The sequence below is a fragment of the Pongo abelii genome, chromosome 19 (genome assembly GCF_028885655.2).
Source record: "Pongo abelii isolate AG06213 chromosome 19, NHGRI_mPonAbe1-v2.0_pri, whole genome shotgun sequence".
Classification (NCBI taxonomy): Eukaryota; Metazoa; Chordata; class Mammalia; order Primates; family Hominidae; genus Pongo; species Pongo abelii.
This window is the reverse complement of record NC_072004.2, coordinates 91663972-91677374: the sequence shown is the minus strand read 5'-3', so window position 1 is coordinate 91677374 and position 13403 is coordinate 91663972. Positions and strand designations below refer to the sequence as shown.

General features: G+C 51.0%; 1 protein-coding gene across 4 annotated transcripts in view; it reads left to right on the top strand.

Annotated features, from left to right (window-relative positions):
- Window positions 1-12152: 12152 nt before the first annotated feature.
- The window catches only part of RNF157 (ring finger protein 157), a 95986-nt gene continuing 94735 nt past the window's right edge, over window positions 12153-13403 (top strand). For 3 of the 4 annotated variants that reach the window (XM_054537378.2, XM_054537379.2, XM_024235493.3), the window contains exon 1: window positions 12153-12308. In XM_054537378.2, coding sequence (XP_054393353.2) covers window positions 12221-12308 — 88 coding nt within the window. In that variant the 5' untranslated portion in view covers window positions 12153-12220. The remainder of the gene's footprint in view (window positions 12309-13403) is intronic. The other variant, XM_024235492.3, reaches the window with a different exon arrangement.

Below are 13403 nucleotides of genomic sequence, written 5' to 3'. Positions count from 1 at the left end.
CCTGATTTTTTTGCCGGGATAGGTCCCCTTCTCCTTCAGAAACACAGCACCTCCAGAGTGAATGATGAACGAATGCTATTTCTGACCCCAACAGCCCAAGCCACACAAATCATTCTTTGGGCCAGGCATGAGGTGCTGTTAATAAAACACAGAGCCAGTGTTCTGCCTAAAGAGGAAGGAAGTATTTACTGAACACTAGAGCACTGGGTTGTACACAACCAAATTGGGAAACCGCCAGAATATGCCTCATCACCAACAACGTCCGTGCCACACTCTCCCGTGCCCAACATGCCCTGGGGCCAGGGAACAGTCAGAGAAAAATCTTGTGTCCTGCCTTTGGGAGCTTCCACATCAGAGCTGACCCACTGACCACACTGTGTACAGAGTCCAGTCATCAGAAGGGATTGAGCAAGGAAACAGGGTGTCCGTCCAGCCCTGAAGGCAGGCAGCTGCCTACGCACAGGCTTCGTGGCATTGTTTACAGGAGGGCGGGTTACTCATCTGCTAGGGCTCTTAGAGGGAAGCTTAAGGCCAAAAAGGACTTCCATAGACAAGAGCTTCCCAGGGCCTGTTGAGGAAATAGTCCCAAAACAGGCAAGGAGATTGATAATACAGAGGGAAGTGAGGAGGAAAAGGAAGAAAGATTAAATCTAGAGAGAGGCAAGGTGAAGGTGGAGGTGGTGGTGTGACAATGATGGAGACGTCCCCATGCATTGCCCTTCGTCACTGGCACCACCCCGGGAGAATCACTCCGCTAGCTTGGGTAGTAGGGCTGGCACCCAGCCAGGCAGGCTTTCCCCACAGAGACTGGCGAGATGGATGATCCATGAGTAAAATGTAGGGCTTTGAACCTGGAAGAACCTGGGGCCAGTTTCTGCTCCCTGTGCCTACCTGAGTTCCAGTTTCCCCATCTGGGAAGTGGGAACAATAATACTTATCTCTTAGGGTTGTTTCGAAGATTAAATGAGGCTCAGGTGGGAGGATCGCTTGAGCGCAGGAGGTCAAGACTGCAGTGAACGGTGATCACACCACTGCACTCCAGCTCGGGTGACAACGCATTCCAAAGTGCTTGGACAGTCATTGCTCAAAAATGACTATTATTGGCTGGGCTCGGTGGTTCACGCCTATAATCCCAGCACTTTGGGAGGCCAAGGTGGGTGGATCACCTGAGGTCAGGAGTTCAAAACCAGCCTTGCCAACATGGTGAAATCCTGTCTCTACTAAAATACAAAAATTAGCTGGGCATGGTGGCATCCACCTGTAATCCCAGCTATTCGGGAGGCTGAGGCAGGAGAATCGCTTGAACCTGGGAGGCAGAGGTTGCAGTGAGCCAAGATTGCGCTACTGCACATCAGCCTGGGCTGCAGAGGGCGACTCCGTCTCAGAACAACAACAACAACAACTAAATAGTCATTCATTTAGTGAGCACTTTCTATATGGGAAGCAATGTGCCCAGCCCTTCTAGGGGATTAGAAGAAACCTAAGACCAGGGGTATGCTGGTAAACTGGTTCTGGAGAATGGGAGGAAGCCGTGATTCGCAGCATTTGATGGTTTCTGTGTTGTAAATACTCCCATTACACTACCAACAATTTAACAACTGGCTGGCAAAATTCCTGAACTATGAGCCCTGGAGAGCTGGCCCCAACTCAGTGAACTTGAACGTTCTCTCTAGTTAGCAAGTGACACTTGAGTGAGAAGTTAACAATGGACCTTGGTTTCATCCTGGGCAGACTCTCAAATACATATCCTGACTTGGAAATCCAGAAGCTCTGACTTTAAAATTATTATTATTATTATATATATATATATATTTTTTTTTTGAGGCGAAGTCTCGCTCTGTCGCCCAGGCTGGAGTGCAGTGGCGCAATCTCGGCTCACTGCAAGCTCTGCCTCCCGGGTTCACGCCATTCTCCTGCCTCAGCCTCCCGAGTAGCTGGGACTACAGGCGCCTGCCACCACACCTGGCTAATTTTTTGTATTTTTAGTAGAGATGGGGTTTCCCCGTGTTAGCCAGGATGGTCTCGATCTCCTGACCTCGTGATCCGCCCACCTCGGCCTCCCAAAGTGCTGGGATTACAGGCGTGAGCCACTGCGCCCGGCCTAAAATTATTATTATTATTATTTGAGACGGAGTCTCACTCTGTCACCCAGGCTGGAGTGCAGTGGCTCAATTTCGGTTCACTGCAAGCTCTGCCTCCCGGGTTCACGCCATTCTCCTGCCTCAGCCTCCCGAGTAGCTGGGACTACAGGCGCCCGCCACCACACCCGGCTAATTTTTTTGTATTTTTAGTAGAGATAGGGTTTCACCATGTTGGCCAGGATGGTCTCGATCTCCTGATCTCGTGATCTGCTTGCCTCGGCCTCCCAAAGTGCTGGGATTACAGGCGTGAGCCACCACGCCTAGCCTTAAAAATTATTTTTTTGGAAGCTAATCTCTTTGTTAAAAAAGGGATTTTTTTTTGGTTTGTTTTTGCTTTTGAGATGGAGTCTTGCCCTGTCACCCAGGCTGGAGTGCAGTGGTGCGATCTCAGGTCACTGCAACCTCTGCCTCCCGGGTTCCTGCAGTTCTCCTGCCTCAGCCTCTCGAGTAGCTGGGATTACAGGCACCCACCACCACATGCAGCTAATTTTTGTATTTTTAGTAGAGAAGGGGTTTCACCATGTTGGCCAGGCTGGTCTTGAACTCTTGGCCTCAAGTGATCTGCCCGCCTCGGCCTCCCAAAGTGCTGGGATTACAGGCATGAGCCATCATGCCCAGCCAGCTTTTTTTTTTTTTTTAATTAAAAAAGTTAGCATTCATTGAGCACCTGCTGTATGTCAGGAACTGTGTGAGGGCTGCACATGCTTTGGCTAACTTAATGTTCAAACAGCTCTTAGATGTTCTCATGGATGAAGCATAAATGAACTCAGAGAAGTCAAAGAACTTTCTCAGATACACAGCCAATAATGGAAGACCTGGGTTTTGAACCTTGCTCTGTTTGACTCTAGAGCTTTATGAAGTTGATCCTTCAAGTCCATGAGTTCTATATCCATGGATCCGATCAACCATGGATCAAAAATATTAGAAAAGAGGCTGGGCGCAGTGGCTCATATCTGTAATCCCAGCACTTTGGGAGGCCAAGGTGGGCAGATCACCTGAGGTCAGGAGTTTGAGACCAGCCTGGCCAACATGGTGAAACCCCATCTCTACCAAAAATACAGAAATTAGCCAGGTGTGGTGGCACATGTCTATAATCTCAGCTAGTCGGGAGGCTGAGGCAGGAGAATCGCTTGAACCCAGGAGGCAGAGGTTGCAGTGAGCCGAGATTGTGACACTGCATTCCAGACTGGGTGACAGAGCGAGACTCTGTTTTAAAAAAAAAAAATTAGAAAAAAAACAAACAAACAATACAACAATAAAAGATAACACAACTATTTGAATTGTATTTGGTATTATAAGTAATCTAGAGATGATTTAAAGCCTACTCGACATTGTGCATAGTAGATTGTATGCAAACACTGTGCCATTTCATATCAGGGACTTGAGCATCCAAGGATTTTGGTATCTGGAGCCAATCCCCCATAGATACAGAGGGACAACTGTATATGTCTTTTGCCTTTGTAGACTGGAGGCATCTTGCACATAAATATCAAGTTATACTGAAAATAATTCATGCAATAGAACTTCTGAGAAGGAAGAGCGAGCTATTGGCAGCAGTTCTCAGAGGCGGCTTCATGGAAGAGGTAAGATTTCAGCTAAGTGGAATTCACCTTGGCAGACAGGAATGGAAAGGGCACAAGTGGAAGGGTTTTTTGTGAGCAAAAACATGAGCGGGAGCCACACGTGGTGGTTCACGCCTGTAATCCCAGCCCTTTGGGAGGCTAAGGTAGGTGGATTGCTTGAGCCCAGGAGTTTGAGACCAGCCTGGGCAACATGGCGAAACTCCTTCTATAAAAGGGGTTTTGTGTCTACCAAAAATACAAAAATTAGCTGGGAGTGGTTCTGTATGCTGGTAGTTCCAACTACTCGGTAGGCTGAAGTGGGAGGATCGCTTGATCCCAAGAGGTGGAGGCTTCAGTGAGCCATGATTGCATCACTGCACTCCAGCCTGGGTGACAGAGCAAGACCTTGTCTCAAAACAAAACAAAAACAAAAAACTCATACATGAGCAGGAATGATAAGCTGCATTTGGGGTATGAGCAGGGGTATATTGGGAAGCAGAGAGAGGAAAGGGCTCAGGGATGAAGCACCTGTCTTCTGTAAGGTAACAGGGAGCCACTGAAATTATATCGGTAAGGGAGTAACATGATGACAGCTGTATATTTGTGACACTAACCTGAGAATAATTTAGAGAATGCATAAGGGGAAGGAGGACCAAGAGGTAGGAAAACAGGAAAACCAGAGAGGAAGCTAATGAAATTGCCAGACCTCTTTTCATACACAGATTTCATCTTGGAATATAAAAGATAACAGGGGCCAGGCATGGTGGCTCACTCATGTAATCCCAGCATTTTGTGAGGCCAAGACAGGTGGATCACCTGAGGCTAGGAGTTTAAGCCTGGCCTGGCCAACTTAGTGAAACCCCATCTCTACTAAAAATACAAAAAGTTAGCTGGGCGTGGTGGCGCATGCCTGTAATCCTAGCTAGCTACTTGGGAGGCTGAGGCATGAGTATCTCTTGAATCAGGGAGGCGGAGGTTGCAGTGAACTGAGATCACGCCATTTTACTCCAGCCTGGGTGACAGAATGAGACTGTGTCTCAACAACAACAAAAAATAATAATAAATAAAACAAATATGTTTATTATATTTATTATATTTATTTATTATATTTATTTATATCTTTATAAACAAAGATATTTATTATATATTATTATTATTATAAAAATAATAATAAAATAAAAGATAACAGGGCCAGGCATGGTGGCTTACACCTATATTCCAAGCACATTGGGAGGCCGAGGCAGGTGGATCACTTGAGGTCAGGAGTTCGAGACCAGCCTCGCTAACATGGTGAAACCTTGTCTCTGCTAAAAATACAGAAATTAGCTGGGCATGGTGGCGTGCGTCTGTAGTCCCAGCTACTCAGGAGAATCGCTTGAACCTGAGAGGTGGAGGTTGCAGTGAGCCGAGATCAGGCCAGTGCACTCTAGCCTGGGTGAGAGAGAGAGACTCCATCTTAAAAAAAAAAAAAAGATAAGATAACAGGACACGGCTAACAACGTAATAAATATATACCTCATGGTGCGTAAAAAAGATCTAAGGCTTCCAATAGCTTACTGTGAGAACCATAACAGTGAGTGGTATTTCTGTTTATTACTTTGTCAGGATCAACACACAGTCTTTGAAATACCCTAATAGGATAGTAGTTATCACATAAATAAACAAGCAGTTAGCTCAGAAATAAATGTGTCATTGTAAACAAATTGCTTGTCTGTAGTGGACTTTGGCTGGCAGTCAGACTTTAGCTGGACACACTATTAGCATGCATATGGCACTTCTAACCTACTTGCTAAGAATCTGATCTCCTAACCCTCAGTGGCCTCTCATTTCTCTTTTCTCAGCAGCCCTTTGGTTCCTGTGCCTGGGAGGAGTTAGGTGACTGGTTTATCAGTTCAGTTCTGCAGCCCTGACCTCAGCTCCAGTTTCAGAGGAGCAAAGGGAGGGTGCAGGGAGTCTCCAGCTGAGAGGAGCTCAGTGGTTTTCTGATTCTGACTTGAGCACGGTTACAGACAACTTTCCTGTGAGTGCAGCTGATTGCATGCTCACACTGATATTGCAACAGCTGAACGCGTGTGTGCACTTGTGTTGAGCTTCAGAGCTCAACGTCAAGTCGGCTTGTCCTCTTATGCCAGTTGTAGGAGATGGCTCACCAAGGAGAGAGAGAGAGAGAGATAAAATCAGCGTAGCACCAGCTTCCCATATCAAGACCCAGTGCACAGGGAGCCAGGGATCCCTGGGTTCTGAGCCATGGCTACCACTTGTATGATCTTGGGCAAGCCCCTTAGCCTGTAGAGGCTGCAGCTGCCTCATCTGTCAGGGGAGGGGCTGCATCTTTAAGATTCCTTCCAAATCTGACCATCTAGCCAGGACAGGCATTTTCAAGAAACCCTGTTTGTTATTTTCTTCTTTTGATCTAAGTAACCGCAGTTGAGTATTTGTTTTGTTAAAGAAAGGTTTGGGGCTGTCACCGCGCTGCCTCTTCCACATTCTAACTTCTCTAGGTAGCAAGAGGCAGATGCTGGGCTTTGTGCCTGTTTGGTCTGGTCTGTTTCTCTAAGAAGGGCAGCTGGAGTTGATACTGGGCTGAAATGTTCTTTTTTTTTTTCGAGACAGGGTCTTGCTCTGTCACCCAGGCTGGAGTGCCGTGGTGCAATTCAGCTCCTGGAATCCTCCTGCCTCAGCCTCTTGAGTAGCTGGGACTACTAATTTTGCACAGCTAATTTTTTTTTCCCCAAGATGGAGTCTTGCTGTGTCACCCAGGCTGGAGTGCAGTGGCGCCATCTCTGCTCACTGCAACCTCCACCTCCCGGCTTCAAGCAATTCTTTTGCCTCAGCCTCCTGAGTAACTGGGATTACAGGCGTACGCCATCATGCCTGGCTAATTTTCGTATTTGTAGTAGAGACAGGGTTTCACCATGTTGGGCAGGCTGGTCTTGAGCTACTGACCTCGTGATCCACCCGCGTCAGCCTCCCAGTGCTGGGATTACAGGCATGAGCCACTGCGCCTGGCCTGCACAGCTAATTTTTAAATATTTTTTTGTAGAGATAGGATCTCATTATGTTGCCCAGGCTGGTGCCGAACTCCTGGGCTCAGGCAATCCTCCCACCTCGGCCTCCCAAAGCACTGGGATTACAGGTGTGAGCTACCGGGCTCGCCCTGCCGAGCTGCAATGTTAGCCTCACGTTCTTTTTTTTTTTTTTTTTTTTGAGACAGAGTCTCCCTCTGTGGCCCCAGGCTGGAGTGCAGTGGCGCAATCTGGGCTCACTTCAACCTCCACCTCCCTGGTTCAAGTGATTCTCCTGCCTCAGCCTCCCGAGTAGCTGGGATTACAGGCATGTGCCACCACGCCTGGCTAATTTTTGTATTTTTAGTAGAGACGGGGTTTCACCATGTTGGCCAGGATGGTCTCAAACTCCTGACCTCGGGTGATCCATCTGCCTCAGCCTCCCAAAGTGCTGGGATTACAGGCGTGGGCCACTGCACCCGGCCCGCACATTCTTTTTACACCAACTTTAGGATGCAGAATGTGTAGTCCCAGGTGGAGTGAGCTCAAAGCCAAAAGAAGAGCAGGACCAACGAGGAAGAGAATGAAGGCAGAAGTGAACATGTAGAACCAAGCTTACAAGGTCTGGTATTTGATAGAAACAACAAAAAATAGAACAGACTCTCCCAATTTCTTCAAACTAGTCTGTAAACATAAATAGAGTCTTGGGCTCCTCATTTCTCCAATGCCAGATGCCTGGGCAGCAGGGCCGGAACCACAGTGAGGCAGGTGAGGCACTTGCATGACACTGAGAGTGAGAACTGTTTGTTTTTTTTTTTTGAGACGGTGTCCCGCTCTGTCGCCAGGCTGGAGTGCAGTGGCCTGATCTCAGTTCACTGCAACCTCCGCCTCCCGTGTTCAAGCGATTCTCCTGCCTCAGCCTCCCGAGTAGCTGGGACTACAGGTGCGCGCCACCATGCCCCGCTAATTTTTGTATTTTTAGTAAAGATGGGATTTCACCATGTTGGCCAGGATGGTCTCGATCTCTTGACCCTGTGATCCGCCCGTCTTGGCCTCCCAAAGTGCTGGGATTACAGGCATGAGCCACTGTGCCTGGCTGAGAATGAGAACTTCTTAAAGTTGACATTCTGGGTGCCCCACTCGCTTCCCCTTATCCCCAACACGTTGGGCAGTGTAAACATCATCTTTCATTTTAGTCTTAACTTGAAAAATAGATTAATAGGCTACAAACTGGACTGGAGTCTGCATCCATTTGAACAACTCTTCTTTATTGGCAGCCCAGAGTTGAGGACGAAATTAACAATGAGGAATTCACACTCGGCAGAAAGCAAAATATGAAAGCCTGATTGCGGATTTCCTAACGGACTAGATTATTTTCCTCTACAGAGAGCCTTAGGTTGCCAGAGGAACTGTCTGCAGGGCCCCAAAGCATTTAGGATGAGACTATTCTGTCGACGTTAGCCTAGCCCACTGATCTGGAGCAGGATGTGACATTCTCTGCTGGTGGTTTTGGCTTCAATCCACCCAAGCCACATGTCAAGGACTAAAAGAGGGATCAGGCCCATGTGTGGCTGATGGGGCCCTATCTTCTAGAGAGCTGGTACTCATTAAGAACAGCCAAGATTCTCATCTTCCTGTCCCAGAGGCAGGGACCTTTCTTAGCTCTTTCGGGTCACCTGAGATACTGGTTTGCCTCCCAAACCCTGCTGCCTCAGGAATGCTGTGCTGCAGGGCTGTGTCTGTCAGTTTCCACCTGCAGGCTCCCTCACTCCTTCCTGCACTAAGCTAATCGCCGCATGTGTTACAAGGGTGGAAATGGCACATCTGGGCTGAAACCAGGACAGCAACATGAACAAAACGAAAAGTCCAAAGGGACAAGCTCACCTAAAAATTACTTGTCCCCATACTTCTCCCACCCTACCCTTCTCCTTTCTCCCTTAGACCCAAGTTACAGAAGAAGAGCTTGAATGTGATAAAAATACTTGGCTTTGCCCCTTGCCTTCCGGGGATGTTTAGAGAAAACCACTGAGACCCTTGGAAGTTGTGTTGTCTGCTGGGAGTCTCCCAAGGGCTGCATCCACAGTGTGGAAATGGATAGGGTGCTATTTCCACAAAGCATGTGTGGTATTTGCATGTGATTTCCCTATGCACACTGTGCAACCCCTCCCCAGACCATTTTTCAAGTTAAAAACATTTTTATGGCTCCCTTGGTGCAGTCACTTCTGGATTTTTCCTCCTATCTGAGCTGCCTTCTCCCTCGGGCATTCTCCCTGGCCCAGATCTTTGGCGAGGGAGCCAAGTGGAGCCAGGGAAGAACCACAGAGGAATGCAGGACTCAGCCCCTCTAGAGTCGGCTGCTCTGAGGGTCTAGCTGCTTATCTCGCCTTTACCCGGGGCACTGGCTGAGATTCTGTTTCCAAAATTGTTCACACTAGGTGATTACACCGTAGACTGTGGAACTCTAGCTCAATTAATTCACAAAAAGTGTCTTTGATCTAGAAGTTTCTAAACTGCCTTCTATCCCTTTCTCTTCTGCCTCTGGTCAACATTCTTTTAAAAATGAGTCTTGGCTGGGTGTGGTGGCTCACGCCTGTAATCCCACCACTTTGGGAGACCAAGGCGAGCGGATCACCTGTGGTCAGGAGTTGGAGACCAGCCTGGCCAACATGGTGAAACTCTATCTCTACTAAAAATACAAAAATTAGCCAGGCGTGGTGGCGGGCGCCTGTAGTCCCAGCTACTCAGGACGCTGAGGCAGGAGAATCACTTGAACCCGGAAGGTGGAGGTTGCAGTGAGCTGAGATCGCACCATTGCACTCCAACCTAGGTGGCAGAGTGAGGCTCTGTCTCAAAAACAAAACAAAACAAAGCGTCTTGATTCACTTATTCCATCTTTGCAATAACCATTGGAGACTGGGCTATTTTCAGAGGAGGACAGTTTCTAAGGGCTTAGTTCAAAGTTACATAGCTGCTTAGGGGTTTGATTTGTCCAACTCAAAGTCTAGTGCTCTTTTTGTGCCTCATTCTCTTCGACTGTAAAATCGGGGTGTAAATAGCATGTATTTGATAGGGTTGTTGGGAGGGTTGAATGCTTTAATACGTGTGAAGTGTTTCAAACAGCCTGGCACATAGTGTTCCATAAATATCCACTAATTTTATTGTGCCATGCCTTGTTTTTCTTTACCATTCTAAGCATTGGACTCATGACTCCTTCGTGGGAGGAGGAACCAATTTCTAGGCTTGGGGAGTATTATTCAAGATGGAGAAGCTGGCTTCCCAGGGTCAGGCCAAGGTGGGACCAGAAGAGACACCCCATAAGCAACAGGACTGGGCTGCTTGACTAAGCCACATCCCTGCCTGGCCCTGGCTAAGCAGAAGAAACTCTCAGACATGGATAAACCCACAAAGGGAAAGGATGTCCAGTTTACAAAATGCTGAGGGCAGGAAGAACCAAGGCTTCTGAACAGAGCCGAGGAGCATAAGGCAACATTTTACTCTGTGATGTGTCGAAGGCCTTGTGTTTTGAGGTAGTTCTAGATTCTTCATTACTTGCATTTTACCTTTACCCAGCAGTTACAAGGTATGGCCTGTGTGTGCTGAAAGGAGTATGGAGGAGGACACCAGTTCCCTCCCACAGAGATGACTGAAAGCCTTGGAGTAGTTAGGACCAGGGACTCTGCCAGAGAGCTTTGGTGCTTGGGAGAAGCTGCCCGGGCAGGGACTTGCCCTGTAACCCAAGCCGTCCTTATCAGCAGCCAATATAAATGACAGGGATGGGTTCCCACCATCCTGGGGACCCTGGAGGAAACCAACGCAATTAGCATCAGGTCTGTTGGCTGCTGCTGAAAAGACGGCAATGAAAAATACAAAATGTGCCGGGCGCGGTGGCTCACGCCTGTAATCCCAGCGCTTTGGGGGGCGGAGGTCAGGAATTGGAGACCAATCAGGCCAGCATGGTGAAACCCCATCTCTACTAAAAGTACAAAAATTAGCCGGGTGTGGTGGTACATGCCCGTAATCTCAGCTACTCGGGAGGCTGAGGCAGGAGAATCCCTTGAACCCACGAGGCGGAGGTTGCAGTGAGCTGAGATCGCGCCACTGCACTCCAGCCTGGGAGACAGAGTGAGACTCCGTCTCAAAACACAAAAAACAAAAACAAAATATAACCAGGAAAGACCTAGACTCCATAAAATAGCTTTACAAACCTAATCAAGGGAACCAGACACCCCAAACTGTACTTCGAACACTGTTGAAAAGTTGTGAAAGTCATGTTCTAGCAGTTGAAATTTTTGCTTATCAGTCCACTCCCTCAGGAAAAAAAACACCAGACCCACAAAGAAAACAGAAGGTTTAAAACACAAATGTCTGTAATTAAGCAAGGGAATGACGTCTTCCGCCGGCCCAAGCTTCCCACTGTTGTGTGTGTTTTTATCAAGAGGAGCCCCCGGTTCTGCCCGGCCCGGTTCGCTTTCGCCTGCGTTGACTCTCTTGGCACTCAGGCCTTTCCAAAGTTTCCGGGGTCCCGTTTCCAAGATACAGAGAGAGGCTGAATGTCTTGATCTTATCCTCAGTCGATGTTCTAACTTTAGGGCTACAACGAGCCTTAAACAGCACGTATAGAGTTGGGAGCGCTTTGAATAGACGCACGTGAGAGGGAGGCGGCATCTTCCTAGCCGGTCACCAGCATTAACATGGGGCAGGAGAGACGCGAATGCATCGTGGGACCCCTCTCCCTGCCCCTCTGCATGAGGTTTCCGACGACCTCCGCCGGCAGACGCTGAGGGGCGAGGCTGGGAAGGCTTCCTCCAGGCGCGGGAGCTGCGGAGCGGGGACCGCCCGCTTTGGGACGCCCGGGACAATGGCGAGCGAGCTCCCGGCCAGGCCTCGCGGACCGCGGGAGGGGGTGGCTCCCTGCGCGGTAATCCGAGCCGGGATAAACAGGCGCGGAGGGGCGACGCGTCCCGGCCCGGCGCAGCGCTCGCCGCCTGGGGTCCCCGCTCCGGCCAGTCCCGCCCTGCCCCGGCCGCGCCCCCGTCCGCGCCCCCGTCGCGAGTCCCCGCCCCCGCCCCCGCCCCCGCCGCGAGGCCCTGGGCCTCGTCCACGCGCGCTGAGTCCAGCCGCGGCTCCCCGCGCGAGGCACGCGCCGCCGGCTCCTGCTGCAGTCCCGCGCTCATTGGCTGCTCCGGCGCGGGCGCTCCCGCCCCGCCTCGCCATTGGCTGGGGCCGCCGCGGTCCCCGCGCGGAGCCGCCGCTGACATCACGCGGCCTGAGTCGGCGGCGGCGCCCCCGGCCCAGCCCCGCAGCCCCCTCGGCAGAGGCGCCGCCGCGGTGCCCGGCGGAGGATGGTGCGCGGCGCGCCGGGGGCTCCCCGCCGCCAGAGCCGCAGCGCCGCAGCGGAGCCGGCCGCGGCGGGCAGTCGGCCCCCGCACCGGGCGCGGGGCGGGCGGCCACGGTGAAGCGCGGAGGGCTGCGCGGGCACCGGGGCCGGGCCGGGGCTGCAACCGCAGCGGCCATGGGGGCCCTGACGAGCCGGCAGCACGCGGGCGTGGAGGAGGTGGACATCCCGTCTAATTCCGTGTACCGCTACCCGCCCAAGTCCGGTGAGGGCGGGCGGGCGCCGCAGCCGCGAGGAGGGAGAGGGGCAGGGGCAGGGGTCCGGGTCGGGATGTTCTGAGGGGGCCCCGCGGGTCTTCCGGGACCCAGTGGTTGCGGCCGCTCCGAAACGGCCTTCGAGCGCGGGAGGTCTTCGAGAAGGCCGAGGTCTCCCCCGCCCCGGGCGAATTAGCCCAAAGGGCGTTCTGCGGGGTCTAGCAGGGTCACCGAGGGCACCGAGCCCCTCCACGGGAGGACGGGAGCGGCCTCCATTGTAATCGGCCCCGTGACGGAGACGCGTGCCCGCAGGGACTGAGGCTCCTGGGGAGCGGGGCTGCGGCGTCGCAGTCGAGGTCGGCGCCCCGCACGGACCCGGCCGGCCCGGCCCACAGCCTACTTGCCTCGCGGGGTCCGAGGGCCGCGGGGGAGGCGACCTCGGCATCCAGACAGGCACATGCGCCAGGTGCTATCCCTGCGCTGCCGTCTCCTGGCCTCTGGAAAGCTTAGAATTAGGTTTCTCCTGGAAAACCTTCCATTGCTTGCTGAAGGATGGAAGCCAAGCAGGCATTTGCAGTGCTAGTGCTTTTGCAGAGGCTGTCAGAAGCGGGGTGGGGGGAAGAAAGTAAGAGAAATGTTTGGGAATGTGAGTATCACAGTCACTCGGATTGCCCATTTGCTAGTGTAGTGGCAAGCCTGGGTTTTGGAGTGGGACCAGCTCTGGGACAGGGCGGAGGTATTGAAAACGTATAGAAGTATGTTTGTTATTAGAATCATCCCTTCACTTAAATGTCTCCAGCCTCTGGGTTGTGGTATCAGCATTGGAGGTGGAGGACGATTTTGACAGCAAAGCAGAGAATCACAAGAAGGTAGTTCAGTTATGTGAGCACCGGCCAGTGTGAATTGCATGACCTAGCTGGTGTTTACTTTTAATTGCAAGTAGTTTTACTTTAATTAATTACTTTTAATTTTATTCTCAAGACTTCTGGGGATGAATGGCTGCCACATTCTGTCTGCTTAGGACCCGATGGAGATTTTGGTGTTCTCGGAATGAGGTGTCAGAATTGGAGCAGAGCCTCGTCTCTTTTTGGTAGAATAGAGACATA